This window comes from Pantherophis guttatus, chromosome 1 (genome assembly GCF_059756535.1).
Source record: "Pantherophis guttatus breed Tessera chromosome 1, ASM5975653v1, whole genome shotgun sequence".
Taxonomy (NCBI): Eukaryota; Metazoa; Chordata; class Lepidosauria; order Squamata; family Colubridae; genus Pantherophis; species Pantherophis guttatus.
This window is the reverse complement of record NC_142063.1, coordinates 265,954,621-265,976,887: the sequence shown is the minus strand read 5'-3', so window position 1 is coordinate 265,976,887 and position 22,267 is coordinate 265,954,621. Positions and strand designations below refer to the sequence as shown.

General features: G+C 40.6%; 1 protein-coding gene across 1 annotated transcript; it reads right to left on the bottom strand.

The window, feature by feature from the left end:
- Window positions 1-2,461: 2,461 nt before the first annotated feature.
- On the bottom strand, window positions 2,462-21,454 carry MYCT1 (MYC target 1). The gene is made up of 2 exons (XM_087882850.1): window positions 21,251-21,454; window positions 2,462-6,359 (listed from the first exon to the last, which is right to left on the bottom strand). The coding sequence occupies exons 1-2, from the start codon at window positions 21,312-21,314 to the stop codon at window positions 5,830-5,832; spliced, it is 594 nt and encodes a 197-aa protein (XP_087738976.1). The 5' UTR covers window positions 21,315-21,454; the 3' UTR covers window positions 2,462-5,829.
- Window positions 21,455-22,267: the final 813 nt, after the last annotated feature.

Here is a 22,267-nt window from a genome sequence, read left to right as displayed (position 1 = left end):
GGGAGAAGACATCCAGCCAGGCTGTGTCATTGGGGAGGGAAAGAACAAGAGATGGGAACAGCTGAGCTTCTTGTAGCCTTCTTGCAGCTTTTTGCTAAACTTCGTCGCAGCTGGAACTGAGGAGGGATGCTCCCTCCCAACAAGGCGAGAAGTGGCTGTGGCTGTGACGGATGGGGAGGGGTGAGGCTTCAGCCAATTCCCCAAACTGAACAAAAAGTTAAGTGGCTGAAGAATCCCACCATTGCCTACACCATTTCTAACAGATGTCCAGTCTTTTCTTGAAAACTTCCAGTGATGAAGCTTCCACAACTTCTGAAGGCAAGCTGTTTCAGGGGTTGATTACTCTCACGGTCAGAAAATGTGAACAAAGCACTTCAGTCTTGTCTTTTATGCCCTGTGAAAGCTCGCTAGATTTCAATCTGGATTTATTCAACCTTGGAGCAGGTTTTCCCATGGGCAATGCAACGGGGATAGGAGACGGGGTCAAACAGTCCCTGTACATGAGAGATAGAGCAACTTACCAAAAGTTAGGCGAGTGGCCAAGACAGGCAATGGAGGCAAACAGGGAGGGAGACAAACAGGCGATGGAGGCAAACAAGGATGAACGGGGCAAATATAGGCTGTGGAGGCAAATGGGGAGGGAGGCAAATGAGGACGACGTGGCAAATGGAGGCAGTGGAGGCAAATGGGGAGGGAGGCAAACAAGGGCCGTCCAAATGGAGGCCATGGAGGCAAACAGGGAGGGAGGCAAATGAGGACGATATGGCAAATGGAGGCAGTGGAGGCAAATGGGGAGGGAGGCAAACAAGGGCTGTCCAAATGGAGGCAATGGAGGCAAACAGGGAGGGAGGAAAACAAGGACGATGGAGGCAAATGGAGGCAGTGAAGGCAAACGGGGAGGCATGCAGACAGGGCAATGGAGACAAACGGGTGAAGAACAGCTGAGCTGCAGGTGTGAGGACAAGCATGAAGGCAGGCAAACTAGTGAACAGCAATTAGGCCACATCCATGAGGATGAGCACGAAGGCAGGCGAGGCGTGAAAAGGAGTGAGTGGGAGAGGCAGGGAGGGGTAGGGACAGTCAGTGGTGCGATTTGCCGGTTTGCCAAACTGTGCATAATTGTTACTACCAGTTCGGGACAACCAGTGCGAACCAGCTGAATACCACCTCTGAGTGGTACCTTGGCACTTAACTGCTTTGAAACTCATCGAATTTGGTACTCAGTGCATTTTGACGAGAAAATGTCAGAACATGTCAGTGTCAGCTGCTTTGCGACTCACTACATTATTCCTGATGGGAAAAAATTTTTTGGTACTCATCGGTTTTGATACTCATCATGCCTCCCAGAACTAATTAATGATGATTATATACAGGTACCACTGTATATGATTGAAACCATTTCTCTCCACCCTCACTTCTTAAGCATTGACAAAGCTTGAACATAGAAAACTTTAACTGAAAATATTAAAACTCTTTTCCTTTTATGCTATGATCATGGTAGACATCCAACCTCAGTTGTCAGGAGTTCCAGAACTTTTGCATGTGGAAACGGTCATGCAGTGGATAATGGTGCCATTCCTTTTTGGAATGGATGTGCAGATAAATTTGTCAGGAACACAGCAAAGCTTTCAGAAATGCCATATTGGCAGAGTAGCCAGTCTTCTTCTGGGTGTCAGAAACCCTGTGACTTTTCTTGAGAAGCACTCACATCTGTCGGTGTGTCACTGACTCTGCCTATACAACCAACAGCTTTGTTGAAACTGTGGTTCCCTTTCTTGGAAATTGTGTTATATCATCCACAGGACTTCTGTACTAGTGATAGATGCAAAAACTGAAGTATTTTATGAAAGGAAAAGAAAGTGGATATTCAGAACTAGGTTGAAACAGTCATAAGATTGAGATAAAATTGTAAGTTATGCTTGCCAAGAATAAATATACCAGAGAAACCTAATTTTGTGTCCTGTGATTTAAGCACAGTGAGAAAGCATCACTGGTTTTAGGCACAGTGAGAAAGTGCCATGATTTTTAAGCACAGAGGGAAAGTACCATTGGGGAAGTCACTTTTCTTCTGTTTTGGAAATGGAGTAAGCCAAAATAAACAAAATAAGCACAGAAATTTAGGAATAGAAAAGAATTAGAATACAGATCGAGTCAGAAGTCTTTCTATCCTTTGGTAGCTTCTTGTCAAAAAAGATAGCAAATCAAGAGCTTTCAAAGAAATGTATTGCAAATGACACCACAAGGTGGAATATTACAATAATATCACTAAGGAAATTACTTGCCTCGAGTATTCTAAAAAAAACACCACAGGGCAAGACATCAGAGATTTAGTGACAGTGCAGTGCTAGGAAAAGAATTGTAAGTGTTTGGGGATCTAACAAAATGCAGTACTCTTCTCTTTCCTAAAATGAATTCTTTTCAAATATAATGTAGAACAAATAATCAACTTATAACACAGATGAAGGGTCAGAAATTTATTTAAATTGCATCATTTCCACAGCACTCATGACATACAGATTCTAAAATGTTTTAAACATATACCAATAGACAATTGTTTCACAAATTGTTATGAAATAAAGAATTTATGCTTCAGCTTTCCTAACTTGACTATACACATAAAGAGAGATTTCTGTCAGTATTTGGGCTGAATTATAGTAAGGAAAAATGCCTTCCCACAAACTGCTTATGAAAATTAGAAGTTACATGTGGAATAATATCAACTGTAATTTTAAATTACTCTTTACGATCAACACCCCCCCACACACACACACACAAATTTAACATTCTCCTTGAGGATACCATTCAGCTCACTGGACAATAAAAGGTTCCCATTTTATAGGTATAATGCATAAAGGACTCTAACATTCACAAGGAACATTGTCATTTTACAAGATCAGGTTACACTCACAAAAGAAGAAAGCTTGTGATTTGATAGCCACACTCTAACAACAACACACATACTTGCTGTTTCTCAATCATGGGCAAAGCAGTTTAGGATGTGGAGGTGAGTTTGCCCTTCTCAGGTATGAATAAATCAAGGACTCAATCACAGAAGTGGCCCTACTCTAGTTTCTTTCATAGTTCTTGTGTTCAGCTTGGAGGTCTGAATGACAGATGCTTGCTTGAACATAAAAACATCTATCTATGTCAGGAGTGGGCAACTGTGGCCCTTTTACAACCTGTGGACTTCAACTCCCAGAATTCCTGAGACAGCCAAGCTGGCTCAGGAATTCTGAGGGTTGAAGTCTACAGGTCATAAAGGGGCTATATTTACCCACCCCTGAATTCTATGTGATTTGAATATCTAATGGAGTATAATGCCACAAAGAAAGATGCTTTCATTCAAGCAAATGCAGTTACATCTCCTTCAGATCACCCAACTAAAACCAAGGTGGTCAGAGAAAGCAACAGGTAAACCAGGGGCATTTATTAAAACTCTTATGGGTTCGGAACTTGATTCAGTATGAAGTTCTCCTCAAGTTCAAATGCATACCTGAAGAAGGCTTTATTGCTTCCATTTTGCAATCAACCAATACTGCACACAAACTCAGGAAATGATGGTAACAACAGAAAATTTAAAGGGAGGTCCATTAGAGTTCATTTTCATTGGTAAAATAGGAAGCCCTGGGAGAAATACTGTGCGCCTCTTGTTCACAACAAAGAATGGCATATGTATGTCTATGTGTTCTGAAAATAAATATTGTACTTTGAGAAACCTCTTCCATTAATTTTTTTCAGGCCACAAAGGGACAAGTCGGAAGGCGCTTTGGATGTGCCTGATCTCGTTATATAGGCTCAGTTTGGGAACGGGTTGATGTATTGTTGGCTCAGCTGTGAGGTATCTGAAACTGCAGCCATGCTGATGTTTTCACTGGAAGTGCTGCAGGATCATCAAGGTTGATTCAGCCTTTCATCTTTCCAAGGTTGGTAAAATAAGGACCCAGATTGTTGGAGGCAATATGCTGACTCTGTAAACTGCTTAGAGAGGGCTGTAAAGCACTATGAAGTGGTATATACATCTAAGTGCTATTGCTATTGCTATTTTGCAGGAAGCATTTTCTGCCTTCTAACTATTTTGCTTCTCCCCCTCTCCAACCCCCTTCCAGAGTAAAAGCTCAGCTACTGTTCTGGACAAGAGTTACGGCTCTCTGCATTTCACAGAAATAGAGGTTGGCAAGCTTTCTTCACTGTTTTGGAGGGACTGGGAATCCAAACAGTGGTGGAAATGCCACGGTGCCTCCTGGTGGAGGAGGTCTTCCAGTCCCTGAGCTGGCGGTGAGGGGGAAGAGGGGCTACCACAAGAGGAGTGGGTCAAGCTATTTTCCAAAGCACCTGAAGGCCAGACAAGGAATAATGGATGGAAACTGACCAAGGAGAGATTCAACCTAGAAATGAGGAGGAACTTTCTGACAGTGAGAACAATCAACCAATGGAACAGCTTTCCTTCGGAAGTTGTGGGAGCTTCATCACTGGAAGCTTTCAAGAAGAGATTGAACTGTCATTTGTCAGAATGGTGTAGGGTTTCCTGCATGGGTAGGGGGTTGAACTAGATGACCTACAAGGTCCCTTCCAACTCTGTTAATCTGTTAATCAAACATGGTGGGTTGGAATTGTGCTAAGATTGCAGCCTTGTGTCCAGGCTCCATCAAATTCAGCAGAAAGTTGTAGAAGTTCTGGATGCTCCATCACTGGAACTTTTCAAGAAAAGGTGGTATAGGTCTCCTGCTCAAGCAAGCGATTGGACTAGAGGACCTCCAAGGTCCCTTCCAACTCTGTTATTCTGTATTCTGTTATTCTGTAAATATTTTAAAGTGTATGATGAGGCATATTTCCAAGTCATCACTCATAGGAAAGGAATCTTACATATTGCCTTTTTTACCCCCATCCTCAAGATTCCTTTGGGTTTTTTAAAATGATGCTTTCAAATATGTTTGAAGGCTATTGCAAATGGGCAGAAAGTGGATTGAAATGAGGCACGGAAGGCCTTGCTGGATGCAAACGACCAGAGAAAGGGCAGAATGAAAGAGACACCTCTTAGCTTCCTCATTACTAGAATATGTACAGGAATCTATACCAGGCTATACCAGTGTTTCTCTGAAATACTTTTCTCCTTTGCGGAAAAAGACCTCACAGCAATTTTCAAACTGGTTGGAGGGAGGGGGGGCGGAAGCAAAAAGTAATGTAGAGCACAGCAGTTCCTCAATTCCTCAGAAGCAAAAATGTATAGACTCACTAAGATTTACTTTAGGGAAGTAGGAATTGGCCCCCAGCTTTAATCAGGGTGTGGTTGACATAATTATTTCTAAACACATAAATCAAAACCCTTTCGGTTCTGCAAAAGTAATACATGAAGTAACCTAGATTTCTGCTGAAGAATTAGTGAAGAATCTGCATTCATATACTGTATTGGTAACTGATATACACGTCACAGGAAAAATCAAGTCTGGAAATTCACTTTCCCAGGTAAAAGGCTTTGAAATTAAAATCCCATTTTAAAAGAGAAAACGCCGCTATGTTCTAATTAATAGCAGGATATTTACCATTGTGTTTATGCTTTGTGTCTGTACGGCAAGCCATTTTGTATTGTCTAAATGAAAGACAATGCTTAATAAGCAAAGTTAATTATAAAAACGCATTAATACTGCAGACATAGCTACAATCGTGAGAAAGATCTTCAAAGTTGAGGAACATCCAGATACCACACCATCTGCTCAGGTTTCACTAGATCCCTCCTGTCCCAGCACTGTAGTTCCTTTCGGCCATAGTAAGCTTCCCAGGTATCTTCAACAGCCCAGAGAAAATCATAGAATTGAGATTCATGAATTGAAGTCAAGAGTCTGGAAAAGCCTTTATGATAGAGTCATAGGCAGGAGGTGGAGCTTGTGTTGAATGGCAGATACGAAGACTGTTATTTGACCAAGTGAATTCTGGATGAGTGAAGCTGTTGGTGGAAGTTCCAGTAAGTGTGGTGGTGGTACTGGTGGGGACCAGGGTAATCAACTGACTCTCGGTTTCCACAGGAAGTGGAGGGCATTGGAGAAAAGGGTGAAATGTGGAGGCCCGAAAACTTGATTTTCTTGGGAAAGAATTACCCTGGTCTAAAGACGCTTGCCTTTGGAAAGTGAGGCTGGCTAAGCTGAGATTGCTTCGACGCTCACAGCTGCTGTTGCGATAGAATCCGGGCCTGCTGGCCACACAGCCATGAGCAGCTCTGGTACGTCGGCTGGATGATGAGGTGCTCCAGTGGGAAATGTGGGCACTGGCTCTACGGCCAGACAGGCAAGTCAAAAGGGCCCAGATTATGCTTCCAATGACAAGTCCAATGACCATAGAAACCGAAAATGCTATTATTATTTGATCTAGAAAAGAAAAACAATGGTCAGGCAATGAATCACAAATTCAATGGGGGGGGAAATGCCATTTTTGCAAAAAGCACACAGTTAATAGTAAGTACAGCTCTCATGAAGAAATGATTTTTCAGATGAACAGACCAGATTTCTCCAACCTATTTCTCTTCAGAAGCATTGAGACTAAAAGTTCAAGGATCTCCTTCCCACCCTGGCCAACAGCTATGCTAACTGAGAATCCCAATATACAGGGAGCAAAGGTTTCCAGGCCAATTTGAAATCTTTGGCAAATCATAAGGATTGGACCAGCTGTGGGTTGTTCCCGGTTTAGTCTTGCGAACCGGTAGTAAAAGCGACGGGAGGTTCCACCCACCCACCCGGACATCATAATGGACGATCTGCACATGCGCAGAAGCACGCATGCGCACACTCCCGTTGCGAACCGGTAGTAAAAGTTAAGTAGAACCCACCTGGATTTGACCCTGCTGGGTACCAAAATAGTTTTTGTTTAATGGCCATATTAAAAATTGACTATCTCCCAAGCTTTGAGCTGGAAATTTTCAAGGTATAATGTTGTAAGATTTCATCCATCTATCATCATCATCATCATCATCATCATCATGAAATTAGGGGAACTGTTGATGCCATTTAGAGGAAAAATGTGTCATGGTCCCTGAGTGAGATGGAGTTGTTTAAAAGCTTTCAGTAATCTTGTAGTGATCACATAAAAAGAAAGCTTGGAAATACTGAGCTAGAGGGCTCCAGTTTAGGGGAAGATTTGTAGATTTAATATACTCAAGAAGGGAGGATGATAAAACATGGTCAAGAGGCAATATTCCTCCTGCTCCCTGAGAATATGCTGACTAGGGAATTCTGAGAAATTGTGAGAGAAATTCTGAATTTCTGAGAAACACTACTCTAGAACTATTAATTTTAATTTTCACTTAATAGAATATATGAACATGAAAAAAAAACTCTATAAATATGTACAGGCCATAAGTAAACCATAAACCTTATTTTATAAATCAATATATTGAAGAAAAAGAACAAAAAATGAGATATTTGCTACACTTTATCTTAAAATGATGGTTTATTTATATTAACATCTATTAAATATTAATGTATATGTTGATATATTATATTAATCTGCCATTTATATTTTTCATGGCTTGCTGATGTATTTATTTAGATAGATTTTTTTTTCCCTTAAAGACAAAATAATAAATTAGGAATAATAAAAAGAGAAGGGAAAATAAATTTGGGACTACAGATAGCTGAGAAAATATGTACACTTAAAGAGAAATATGAAATTGTTTACATTTATATTCAAATGTTTTACTAAGATATGAAGAAAGCACAGATAAATTAGCATGCTTTGAAATAAAAGAGCCCTCCTTAGTTTTATTTATCTTATTATTTAAAATATTTCTGTACCATTTGCCCCCAAAAATTCAATGCAGTTTATAACAACATTCAAAGAATTAGAACTCCAGGGTAAAATAATTTAATTTATTAATAAAGTAATTTAGTTTATTGTTTAATGGTTAGTCTAAGAACCATATCAAATAAAATAAGATAAATATTATAGTGTACTGGGGATATTTTCTACACACACACACATTAAAACACCGTCTAAAATATACAATCCAAAGTATTAGCTGAAACAGTCTATAAAGCAATTTCAGAAAGTCAAAGCAGCAATAAAAAGTTTAAAACTAGCAGCATTAGCACATTATTTAAAAAGTCAATACAATGTCTTTCCGTGGGCTTGAAAAGCTGTGATAGTAACCCCAGATGGGGATCCATTTCAAAGTCCGGGACCTGCCACTGAAAACATTTGCTTCCTATAGGCCAGTGATAGCTAACCTTTTCTGGACTGAGTGCCCCCAAAATGCAATGTGCGTGCCTCCCGTTCATGCACACACACCCCGCACATGCCCCCCATGCATGCACATGCGGCCTCCCCTTCATGCGCATGCAGCCCTGCCTCCGGCGCATGTGTGTCTGCCCCCTGCATGCTCCCCACCCCCTGCGCATGTGCGGCAGAGACAACCAGCTGGCTGGCGGGAGGCGCTCGTGCATGCACGGCGGAACTGAACTGATGACGGCTCAGGTGCCCACAGCGAGGGTGCTGTGTGCCACCTGTGGCACACATGCCATAGGTTCACCATCACAGCTATAGGCACTCTTCACCCATCATAATATGGGAGCACTAAAATGACCCTTCATGTATAGCAAGATCCTATGGGAAGTGGTGCAGGTAATCCTTGACTTCCAACCCCAATTGAGCCCTAAATTTCTGTTGTTAAGTGAGACATTTGTTAAATCAGTTTTGCCTCATCTTACAACTTTTCTTGCCACAATTGTTAAGTGAATCACTGCGGTTGATAAACTAGCAACCCAGTTGTTAAATGAATCTGGCTTCCCCATTGACTTCGCTTGTCAGAAGGTCACAGAAGGTGATCACATCACGTGGGGACACTACAATGGTCATAAGTATGGACCAGTTGCCAAGCATCTGAATTTTGATCAGATCATGGATGTCAAACTTGCAGTGTCACGTTGCCATCACGTGACATTTCGTGGCATTTTTCCCCTTTGTGGAGCTGGGGTGGGCCTGGCCTGTGTGTGACATATCCGGCCCGCGGGCCGTCAGTTTGACACACCTGGATCAGATGATCATGGGGATGCTACAAAGGTCGTAACTGTGCAAAATGGTCATAAGTCACATTTTTCAGTGCCGCTGTAACTTTGGTCACTAAATGAACTGTTGTAAGTCAAAGACTGCCTGTATTTTTTCAGCTCCTGTGATTTGAAGCTATGTAGAGCTTTTATACTTAATAATATCATCCTGAATTGCAACTGGAAATGAACAGGAGCTAATGAAAATCATAAAGAACCACAGTGTGGGGTGTTCTTTTTACTTTACACACTTCTAGTCAATAAGATTTGTTGCCTTACTATTTGAAATTACATTTTTTTTACTTTCTACAAAGGTAGCCTTAGGAATAGTGCACTGCTGTTGCCCATTTTTAGGAAAGCTATAATAAATAGTGATTCTTTAAAAATTTGAAGTCTGAAAATGTAACACTGTTCTGTTGGAACCAAATGGCTACAATCAAAATTAAGCTTAATGAGGTCATAAATCAATCCACTAAACATACTATTTGTGTATACTGCCAAACCATGGATCAAACCAGGGGTGAAATCCAGCAGGTTCTGGAGAACCGGTAGCATAAATTTTGAGTAGTTCGGAGAACCGGCAAATACCACCTCTGGCTGGCCCTAGAGAGGGGTGGGAATGGAGATTTTGCAATATCCTTCTCCCAGGAGTGGGGAGGGAATGGGGATTTTGCAGTATCTTTCCCCTGACACGCCCACCAAGCCACGCCCACAGAACCGGTAGTAAAAGAAATTGAATTTCACCACTGGATCAAACCAAACAAATTTAAATCCACTCTAATTGGCAATAGCATTTTAAAACTCACTATGTTCCTTTTGTATTTAAAATTGTGAATTTAAACTCAGTACCTTCAGTATGCATCACTTACAGCAATAGCAATAGCACTTAAACTTATATACAGCTTCAGTCTGCTTTACAGCCCTCTTTAAGCAGTTTACAGAGTCAGCATATTGCCCCCCAACAATCTGGGTCCTCCTTTTACCCACCTCAGAGGTATGGAAGGATGAGTCAATCCTGAGCCTGGTGGGATTCAAACTGCCAAACTGCAGGTAGCCGGCAGGCAGCAGAAGTAGCCTGCAGTACTGCACTCTAACCACTGCGCCACCGCAGTTTATGCATGATATCTATGGAGATTCTTAGTCATCCAGGACAGGTCATGGTTGTCCCAAAGGTGCTTTTTCAAGAGGCAACTGGACTTTCTGTTTTTTCTTTGAAGACGTTTTGCTTCTCATCCAAGAAGCTTCTTGGATGAGAAGTGAAACGTCTTCAAAGAAAAACAAGAAAGTCCAGTTCCCTCTTGAAAAAGCACCTTTGGGATTTATGCATGATAGTTTACTATCATGGACCCGGGGAATTTAAAAGGGAAGTAAAAATATTGGCTGTAGCTGATGAAGCTTCTCATGAGCAGAATTCATCTTTCACTTTGCAGATATCAGGTGTGCTAATTTACTACAGAAATACTGTTTAAATAAAACAAAGATGTGCCACAAGATCCTTAATTTTGCTCTGCAATGTCAGGGATTATTACAGTCCTAAAAATGAGAGAATGAACCATTTCTGTGACATGATTATGACAACACTGCCCTCTACTGGAAATGTGCTTGAATAGAGCAATTAGGTGTACTGTATGAAATAGTAACAAATACTATTAGGAAGAAATTTATTCCCTTAGCCTCCTAATGTAATTCAGAATCTTGCTATATCTTGTCTTAGACAATAATTTAATAGTTTTCTTTGTTAACATTTCTAATGCTACAGTACCAGTCTGATTACACTGTACTGTATAACTGTTCTATTTTTCCAGCAAGACAGAAGTGACAATGGAGAGGAAAAAAACACAGAAAGATTATAAATGGAAAATGAGAGTGTTTCATTACCTCATGAAATTCTGCTAATCATACAAGATAATTACACCATTTAAGTGTTAGTGCTTTCATAGCTGCACAGCACAAATCCAGGTGACCATTTAATGAAACCAAGAAGCAGAATTTTCGGTTTCTTTTTATTGCTATCTAGTGGTTACTTAAGCATTAGATTGATATGGTTCAGTCTACTGAGATTCATTTGAAAATATCCTGAGTAGCAATATACCACGGGAGTCAAACTCGCAGCATCATGTTGCCGTCATGTGACTTTCCGCAATGTTTTTCCCTTTGTGGAGCAGGGGTGGGTGTGGCCTGCGCGTGACGCAACTGGCCCAAGGGCCGCCAGTTTGACACTCTTGCAATATACTATCCATACCACCAAAACAGGCCAGATCTCTTTTGGTGGGCAACTTTAGCACTATAGTTGGGTTCCATATTTCAGCTGTAAAAATCTGGATGGCTATTAGATAGCAGCCCAAAACAAATGGCTAACTTCTGATTGTATGCAGTTGCTGAAGGATTTATTTCAGAACCAGCTGCTCTACCTAACCTACCTGCATTACTTTTGGAAGCCAAATTGCACCTTATTTTCTACATAACTAAGAATAGGGTGAGTCTTTATACTATATATTGTAATTTTGTGTTAGGTCTTGAAGGACCTTTTACTAAAATGCTCAGGCACGGAAAGATATTTTCTTTCAATATTCAAAAGAAGGCATTTCCTTCTGCGTTATTTAAACAGAATCATTAGAAAATAACTAATATGTAGTACGTTATCAATCTAAATAAAATGTATCTACTGCGTGTAATCATTAAACTATTAGTGCTCTTAGAAAAATTACAGTAACATCATCAAGACCTATGTTCCTCTCCTAGAAAATGAGGTCTGTATTCAAACAGATCTTGATTTATTATTTTCGGTTATGTACAAAATTAAATTAGATGGAAGTAGCAGTTTCCTGCTGTTGTTGAGCGGCTAACCAATAAAAAGCAGTTTTGCAAAAGTTGGCAAGCACAAAGCTTACTGTGGAGCCAGGCTGTTCAGGTGTCCCTTCATAACAAGGAAATTCAACAGCAAAATATCCTGCTGAAACATTTGGCAAATACATTATAAATCTGATCAACATTGTTATTGTTTTTTCCCAGACCCCCTCCAACTCAGGCATGGTGAAAAGCCATGCATTTTAAAAATTGGAACTGTAAACTAAACTCTGGTTTTTTTTTTTTTTCTTATTATGCATCAGAGGTGGGTTTCAACAGGTTCTGACCAGTTCTGGAGAACTGGTAGTGGAAATTTTGAGTAGTTCGGAGAACTGGTAGTAAAAATTCTGACTGGCCCTGCCCCCATCTATTCTCTGCCTCCCAAGACCCAGCTGATTGGGAGGAAGTGGGGATTTTGCAGCAACCTTCCCCTGGATTGAGGATGGAATGGAGATTTTACAGTATCCTTCCCTTGCCACGCCCACCAAGCCATGCCCACCAATCCATGCCACGCCCACCAAGCCACATCCACAGAACCAGTAGTAAAAAAATTTGAAACCCACCACTGTTATGCACGAATGGGTATTTCTAATTCATTTCTAAAATGCATGTGATTTGTGGAAGCTTTTGTTTTAAATGATGGAAAGATTTTATTTATTTATTTATTTATTTATTTATTTATTTGTTTGTTTATTTGTTCAACTTGTATGCCGCCTTTCTCCGAAGACTCAAGGTGGCTTACAATGCATTTAAAAACCATATTTAAAACATAAAAAGTTAAACCATTAAAAACAATTAAAACCCATTCACACCATTCATGGCCGGATCTTGCCAAATCGCAGCAGTGAGATCAACGGCCTCAGGCCTGCCGGAAGAGCCAGGTCTTCACTGCTTTTCGGAAGGCCAATAGGGTGGGGATGGTCTGGACCTCAGGAGGTAACTGGTTCCAGAGAGCTGGGGCAGCCACAGAGAAGGCCCTCCTCCGTGGGCCCACCAGCCGGCATTGTTTAGCTGATGGGACCCTGAGGAGACCAGCTCTGTGGGATCTTACCGGTCGCTGGGAGCTATGCAGTAGAAGGCGGTCTCGAAGATACCCTGGCCCGGAGCCATGTAGGGTTTTAAAGGTAATAACCAGCACCTTGAATTGTGACCGGAGACCAATAGGGAGCCAGTGCAGCTCGTGGAAGATCACGAAATAGAATATTAATCACATAGCAGAAGGGGCCATAACCTTCCCCAGACCTCACACAGCCATCACTGATCTATAAAAACTAAAGTTAAAAGATTCAAAATTTTGCAATCTATTATTTATCAAATTTCTACGCTGCCCACTTCCCCTAAGTAACTCTGGGGAGTTTACAAACAACATCCTAAAATAATATAACAATGCACAGTTAAACGGACAGTTAAAAACAGAGTTTAAAACAAGGTTCAAATTTACAAGTTAAAAGTAAAAATAAATATCTCTTTTTTTGTTCTTTTTCTTCAATATATTGATTTATATAAATCAATATATTAATTTATAAAATAAGTTGTATAAATTATGGCCTGAATTATGGCCTTTATGGAGTTTTTTCATATTGGTTTATTCTGTTAAGTGACCAAGAAACTTAGCAAAACTAAGCTAAGACATTAACAAGGGTAAAAGTTTAACAAGTCGGGGCGAGTGTCTTGAAGCCACCAGCCAGCCCCAGAGTTGTATAATACTCTTAGATCCCCAATGCTAATTGGTAAATCCAGGTCTTAATACTCCTCCAGGAGACCAGGAGAATAGAGGCTCACCACATCTTTGGGGGTAAGATGTTCCAAAGGGTGAGGGCAGTGGAAAGACCCTCTTCCTACATCCTGTCAGTCAAAATTCTTCAACTGATAGGATCCACAGCATGCTCTCCCTGTCTGATTGGGTGAGAGAAATTGGGATGAGATGACTTCTCAGGTAACCTGAGAAGTCCTCCCATGTCATGAAGGGCTTTAAAGGTGATAACCAACATCTTGAATTGGAGCTAGAAGCAAACTGGCACACAATGCATTCATGTAACAGAGGTGTTACATGCACAATTCTAGGGGCAACCATACTGCTTGTGCTGCTGCGTTCTGCACCACTTGCAGCCTCTGGCTACCCTTTAAGGGTAGCCCCATTTATAGCACATTGCAGTAATCCAACTGGGAGAAGACTAGGGCATGAGTGTGCACAATACACTGAGCTGCAAACTGACCAGCCACAATTTAATTTAGCTTGCTGAGTTTAGATTAGGGTTTGTGTGTTATGTCAACCCAGAAAATTTGGTTCATTCAGTAGACACAGTATCTGATGATACCGCTCCAGGCTCCTTACAAAGAGAGCGAGGAAGCATCTCCACCCTTAAATGGAAGAACAGATTGTGGGAAAATGGAAAACAATTCTACCTTTACCTAAAAGGGAAATAAACTGATTTGATGCAGATTCTCTCCCCCCACTCTCTGTCCCTCAAATTTCACTCTCTTGGTTTACCTTCATTACTTCTATTGCAACATCATTGGAGATGTAATTGCATCATAAGCCCCAAAGCAATTAATTGCCACTAATATGCTTCTTTGGTATTAACATGAACTGGCAAACATAAACTGACAGATGAGACATAGGATGGAAGCTGCTAATATTGTTCAAACAGACATTGAATCTGAAGCCTTTGAACTGAAAAACTGATTATTATTTTTTTTTAAGAATAAAATAGATGTTATTCAGCATCATAGCAACAGCTGTCAGATAGTCCATGTTATTAGGCAGCAACATTTGGAGAACGAATGGCCACCAATGCCACCAGTCCATACATTATGGTATTTTTGATTATGTATATGATTTTATACTGTTATCATCATTTTTCTGATGTAAACTGTTGGGAGTCATCTTTAGAATCTGGTAGTATAAAATGCAATCAGTCAATCAAGCAATCAGTCCTATAACTGCATTTTCCTTCTTTTCTGTTTCATCCTAGCAGCTCTTAATTTTTGACAGCCAGACCAAAAAGGTGTTGGGAAGAGTTCAGCAAGTGTTTTGATTCATGTTTTCTCCCCTCCTATTGACACTATAAGCTGTGCCGGAGCAGAGAAGAATTAGTCGTGCTTGCTCTGAATCTGAGTGTGTCTAGAACAGAATATTATGGCAATTTGAGATTCAGAGCAAAGCAGAGCTGTCTCCTCCTCAACCCATTCCTAATTTCCTCCATCTTCTGAACAACTGTTCTGACATAGTAGGTCAGAACTAAATAGGACAGGAAGAGATTGTCTTCTTCCCCTTCATGACCTGGACAACCAGCTAAATATGAGCCAGCAGTGTGCAGCGGCCAAAAAAGCCAATGAAATCCTAAATTGCATTAACAGAGGAATACAATCAAGATCAAGTGAGGTACTAATACCACTCTATAAAGCCCTAGTAAGACCACACCTAGAGTACTGCATCCAGTTTTGGTCACCACAGTACAAAAAAGATGTTGAGACTCTAGAAAAAGTGCAGAGGAGAGTAACCAGGATGATTAGGGGACTGGAGACTAAAACATATGAAGAACGGTTACGTGAACTGGGCATGGTTAGTCTGGTGAAGAGAAGAGAAGGACCAGGGGAGACATGATAGCAGTGTTCCAATACTTGAGGGGCTGCCACAGAGAGGAGGGGGTCAAGCTGTTTTCCAAAGCACCTGAAGGTCAGACAAGGAATAATGGATGGAAACCGACCAAGGAGAGATTCTACCTAGAAATGAGGAGGAACTTTCTGAAAGTGAGAACAATCAACCAATGGAACAGCTTGCCTTCGGAAGTTGTGGGAGCTTTATCACTTGAGACTTTCAAGAAAAGATTGGACTGCCATTTGTCAGAAATGGTATAGGGTCTCCTGCTTGAGCGGGGGGTTGGACTAGATGACCTATAAGGTCCCTTCCAACTCTGTTAATCTGTTAATCTGTTAAAACCTACCTCCACGAAATATCTCTTGTATCTGCAAAGAACTACAATGTAATTGTGAGCATTTTCCCTCTTCTATCTCCTGTAGGCATTCCTGTACACATCTTTCAGCTTTGGTAATTCCTGTTACCTAAAGTTCTATGCATGTTTGACAATAACAGTCAAATTTCAGTTTATAAACTGAATGGGACCAACAGAAAGTTATGGAAATTATCAGTGGCCCAATGTATCTTGCAGAAATCCTGTCTCTTCATATAGCAAGCAGACACTCCGCATGTGAAATTAGCAAGCAGATCCAGTGAGAAAGTAGACATTCTTACTTCCTGCTTAATTGCTGCATGATAGACAGCTTTTAAGACACAGAAACCTGTACACACAAAGGTGGCAGCCTTGATTGAATTGTGACAAGGTGGGGGGGGGACCTCTCTCACCCTCTTGTGTGCATGCATTGTTTTTAATTTCATTTGAATAGCTGAATTACTTAATGATAAATTTTAACAGTGTGTACTCAGTGACATTCTACTGTGACTTTGAACAAAAGTTGTCCTTATGTTCTTTAATGCCACTTGCATTTAACTGATGCCTTTGAGGCATAACATTCAACAGATACTTTAAACATTTCCCCCCTTTTTCTTTGAAAGAAATGGCCTATGAAGAACGAATATAGTGGCAGTATAAACTATGTTGAAGAGATAGGTATGTTTGGCAATTAGAAATAAGATTTACTTTCATTTCTATCTGGGAGACTGGGTTGTGGAGCTAAATATTTTCACTTCATTTCTGTAAGTTGTCAGGATCATTTTGATTTTACTTCTGTGTTCTAAAATATTAATATTTACACTCTATGGGGTGTCATCAAATACTTTGGCAGGCACTGTTTAACTTCTTTGTCCAGTCACATGGACAAAGAATTTAAACACTGCCTGCCAAAGTACTTAATCACACCACATAGAGTGTAATATTAATATTTTAGAACACAGAAGTAAAATCAAAATGATCCTGACAACTTACAGAAATGAAGTGAAAATATTCAGGTAGAAGACAGAAATCAAATGTACAGATTTAGCAGAAGATGCATGGATTGGTAATAGTTCTTGGAAATAGTTTGTGCAAACCAAATACTGTATGAGTCAGCAAATGTAATTTTAGTCTGTATCTACAGACTAAAGAAATATAATTTCCGAATCTTGCAAAATAAAAGTCTCATTCATTTTCAAGTAGTCAGACGTGTCTCTAGTGCTCGTCTCATCTAGTCCTCCTCTCTAATTCTTCTGAAAGATTCAGACAAAATGGAAAAGGATATCCAGGAGATTAGATATTAGGATTTAAAACAGACACCTAACATTAAAACCATCATTAAAAGGGAACAGCAAACAATGTTCTTCCTGAGTCAACTCAGGAAGTTCAGACTGTCCTTGGAGCTGCTGATACAGTTCTACAGAGGAATTACTGAGTCAGTCATTTGTACCTCTATAACTATCTGATTTGTCCAATCAAAAGGGACAGATACAGACTCCAACAGATAGTTAGGACTGCATAAAAAAATAATTGCAGCCAGCCTGCCTTCCATTGAGGACCTGTATCAGTGATTAAAAACTACCGATTCGGCCAAACTAGTAGTAAAAAAAAAGCTACCGGTTCAGGCGAACCAGTAGTTAAAAAAAGCTACCGGTTCCTTTGAACCTGTATTTCTGACAATCAGCTGTGCAGCGGGGTTTAGCTTTGCTAGAAAGCAGGAAATCCTGCTTTCTAGCAAAGCTAAATCGCGCACCACACCTGTTCCCCCCCCTCGCTGTTCTACTTACCTTCCCAAGCCTCCTTATGGAACATATTGTGCATGGGCGCACACACAGCACACACCAAAAGGAGGTTTGGGAAAGTAAGTAGAACAGCGGGGGGGGGAGATCAGCTGTGCAGCGCAGTTTAGCTTTGCTAGAAAGCAGGAAATCCTGCTGATCCCCCCCCCCCCCGCTGTTCTACTTATTTTCCCAAGCCTCCTTTTGGTGTGTGCTGTGCATGCACACCATAGCATGTGTGTTTGGCGCACAGTGCGCATGTGGGGCCAGCGAACCGATAGCAAACCGGTTTGGATTTCACCACTGACCTGTATATTACATGGGTCAGAAGGAGGGCTGAGAAAATATCTACAGACCCCCTCATATCTCAGACATCATTCTTCCCCTCGGGATGCTGCTATAGGGCATTGCATGCCAAAACAACTAGACACAGGGACAGTTTTTTCCTTTCATGCCATCATATGGCTGAACACCTAATTCTCACAGTACTGTCTTATGTCTAAGTATATTTATCCTTGTTGTATGGCTGTAGTAGTAGTATTATCCTTCCCATCTTCTTTACTACCTCCTCTTATTGGTATCATCAAGAGCCGCGGTGGCACAGTGGTTAGAGTGCAGTACTGCAGGCTACTTCTGCTGACTGCTAGCTGACTGCAATTTGGCAGTTCAAATCTCACTAGGCTCAAGGTTGATTCAGCCTTCCATCTTTCCAAGGTGGGTAAAATGAGGACCCAGATTGTTGGGGGCAATATGCTGACTCTGTAAACCGCTTAGAGAGGGCTGTAAAGCACTGTGAAGCTGTATATAAGTTTAAGTGCTATTGCTATTGATTTCTAGTCTTTCACTATATTGGTAGGGAAGTGTGGTGGATCACATGGTTAGGATCCTGGGTTGGAGGTTAGCAAGCCCGTATCTGAGACCCAGGTGCTACAGTGTGGTGGGGTGAGTTCCTGTCATTTCCTCCAGCTCCTTGATGTGGACATGAAAGGAGACTCCATGGGCATCCCCTCCGCCAATGGTGAATGACATTGGCTAATACTTTCAACATGGAAGTGCCTTAAATGTTGCCTTCAACACAAACAGGATGGGGGGGGCTAAATTGGTAGCCCTTCTCTGGAATTGATACAGTTTTTCAATGTCTTTTTAAAAGTGGGTTGTTCAAAACTGAATGCAATATCCAGGTGAGAGCTGAGCAGGACAGGGTAGAGCAGGATAATTACCTCCCACAATCTGTACTCTGAACTCTTCTTGATGCTCTTTGACATATCATTGTTTGAATTTCTAGCTCCCTCCAAATGCCTGATGCAGTTTTGCTTGACAAATAGTATGCTAAGTAGAATTTCTCTTCTTCCATCTCTTTGATGACTGATTATCTTGATGCATAGAAATGCTTTCAAGGAAGACATTACAGGTGGTACTCGATTTATGACTTTTTGTTCAGCAACAGTTAAAAATTACAGTGGTTCTGAATGAAGGGATTTATAATCCCTGCTCAAAGTTATGGTCCCTGTGGTTTCTCGCAGTCACATGAACAAAATTGGGGTATTTGATAATCCAACCATCCTTACAACTGACCTTAGGCATGCTGCAGTAAACACACACACACCCAACTATCTTCTCCTCATCCTTCTCTGCTGGTTCCCCTCAGGCCTTGGGTCTGCTTTCCATCCTTCTGAATCCCATAACATCCTCCCTATCCCCTGTCACACTTTGGTCATTTACCTTTTCCGTAGATCTCCTTCAGGAAGCAGTTGATCTGCCACAGATCTTCCTACATGGAAGCCACATGGTACCATCCTGGAAGGCGATGCCATTTTAGGAGCGTCTGCAATGAATTATCATCACTCCAAAATGGCGCCCACTTCTGGGACAGCATCAGGTAGCCTCTGTAATGTGTAGAGAAGCCAAGGAGTAGAGCAGTTGGGTCTGCTTCCAAAACATGATTTCTGGGAAGCTAAGGAGGTGCTGCAGTGCAGGCCTAGGCTTGCGCTAGGCTTCCCAGGGCCTTCCCTATCCCGGAAGCACCATGTGCTCTGCTTAATGATTTCTATGGGGAGAACACTGATTGAGCTTGTTAAGCAAGACAATCCCTTGGTCCCTTTCTTAACGACTGTCATTACTTGCGACCGTAATCTCCCTTTATAGCTACTGTTCACACCAGTGGTGGGTTTTAAATTTTTTTACTACCGGTTCTATGGGCGTGGCTTGGTGGGTGTGGCATGGCTTGGTGGGCGTGGCTTGGTGGGCATGGCAGGGGAAGGATACTGTAAAATCTCCATTCCCACCCCACTCCAGGGGAAGGATACTGAAAAATCCCCATTTTCTCCCAATCAGCTGGGACTCAGGAGGCAGAGAATAGATGGGGGCGGGGCCAGTCAGAATTTTTACTACCAGTTCTCCGAACTACTCAAAATTTCCACTACCGGTTCTCCAGAACTGGTCAGAACTTGCTGAAACCCACCTCTGGTTCACACCTATCATCTCAAAATAGGTTGTACTCATTTGTGACAAGATTTTCAGACAATGCTATAATAAGTCCCATATTCAGTGAAGTAAATTATTTGGACTTTCTGCAGTTCAGTTTCCTATCAAATAGTATAGCATTTCCTGCTTGAGCTGGGGGTTGGACTAGAAGACTCCCAGGTCCCTTCCAGCTCTGTTATTCCGTTCTATCAAAATGAAAATTAATCTGAAGTGGTTAATAATAAGAGCTCAAAATAAAGGTCCTTTATGACTACTAATCTATAAAATTAGTAGTAAAAGGATATTCACTGACCATGCCTCTTTATACATCTAGCTTCTTATCTAAAAATTCATCTCTTTACAGGTACCCAAGAGTGGTAAAAACAGGCCAGTGTAGTCACCAACCCATGACTTCCTTGCCTGTTTTTGTCTGATCTTTGCCCAGCACATCAAAAGGCAGAACACTGTATAACAGCAATGAAGCAGCTGGAATAAATCAACAGGTGGGCCCAGGAACAGAGAAATGTGGCCATACTTTCCAAAACAAACAACAACAATAACTTCTTGGAACTTGGAAAACAAAACAGAGGCTCCATGCTGGTTGGATAAAGGCAGACAAACAATAACAGTAATGAGGATGCCTAAGAATCATCCTAGCCTTGAAAAACAAGATTGCAATTCAAAGTATCCCATTATTTTTATAGTTTCCAGTTTAGGCTTTTAGTTTGTGAGCCAAAAATATATATATATATAGGCTATTGCTCTACTGGATTTACCTCTGTAGATTAATGAACAGGAAAGTAGCAATCCTGCTCTTTTTGCTGTCAGCATGAAATGTCCCTTGAAGGTTAGTGACATATTTATATCTAAAAGCAAACTGAGCTTAATAAATAGGCTTGTAATTTGCCAATATCTGTCTCGGTTTATGATTATTGTCATTATTATTACTCCAACATTGCACGAGCTAATGAAACTTTATTTCAAATGTGGGCCAGCATTGTTAAAATATTTTTCTACTTTGCAAATGCTTTGTTTACCATAAAATATTCTGATTTACACTGAATACACAATCTATGCTGGATACAATATAATTGCATAGCAGAGAGAATTCAGAGCATACAATTTAAAAGATTTTTATCCACATTGTTTGCATAAGTAAGAAGTTGACTAGCATACTTACTCCAGAAATTGGGTGGCCAGAGGTTCTCCTGACTTGTGCTGTTCTTATCCATAGCATTCAACATGGACAAAGAGAGCAATTTTAAGAATAAATGGGGAGTATATTAGAATTTTGATTTGGGAAAACAAAAATACCGTTACACATTCCCTAAACTTGTTCTGTTTTCATGAAAGGAAATCAGTGTATCAGATTTCCTGCTTTTATACTCAAATTAGCAACGGTTTCCCTTATCTTGCATTGCCACATGTTTCCTGAGAAAGGGAACAATTTCCTTCTCGTCATTTCCTTGGCTAGTCAGTGTTTCAAATGTGAACAGTATCTCAATCTTTTGTGTTCAGCTTGTTGTTGGATCCAGCTCATCTCTAAGAGAAGCAGAAAGGTTTCCATCCCTTCTCCAGAATATTTCTATAAATGGAGCGCTTCATCCTGCATTCTGAAGTCATCAAAAGGACACATGGGACTTACTATTTTCTTCATGACGATGGAGCCATTTTAAAACTTTGTCTGGTGTTGTGCTTAGCATATTTTTGATTGCATTTTCCGTCTCTTGTGCTTTAGAGTGGGTCTCTAATACGATAGCTCTTCTTGTTAATTTTGTTTTGCTTTGTTTTTTCTAATTGTTGTAATAGGACAGTTTAAGTGCTGGTTTATTTTATTTTGATATTAATTATGTAACTCCACTCCTGAGGGTTGAGATCAGCTTCAAAATATTCCAACATACATAATATTTTAATTAAAATAAACACAAAGCCATTCCATGTGCATTATTTAGTAATGTATTTATTTACCTCATTTTTCCATCAACAGCTGGCAATGAAAAAAGGCTCACAAACCACTAAAATGCAATTTATAATGCAATTAAATTAACAACCATAATTTAAAGAAAAAACAATAAACATTCAAACATCAGAAAGCCTACTTTGCAGGAAAGATGTATAGATACAAGGCTAAGAAGCTCTAAAACCTATTGGAAATATTCACATTTTAGCTAAACACTGTCTGATTATTTATTATTTA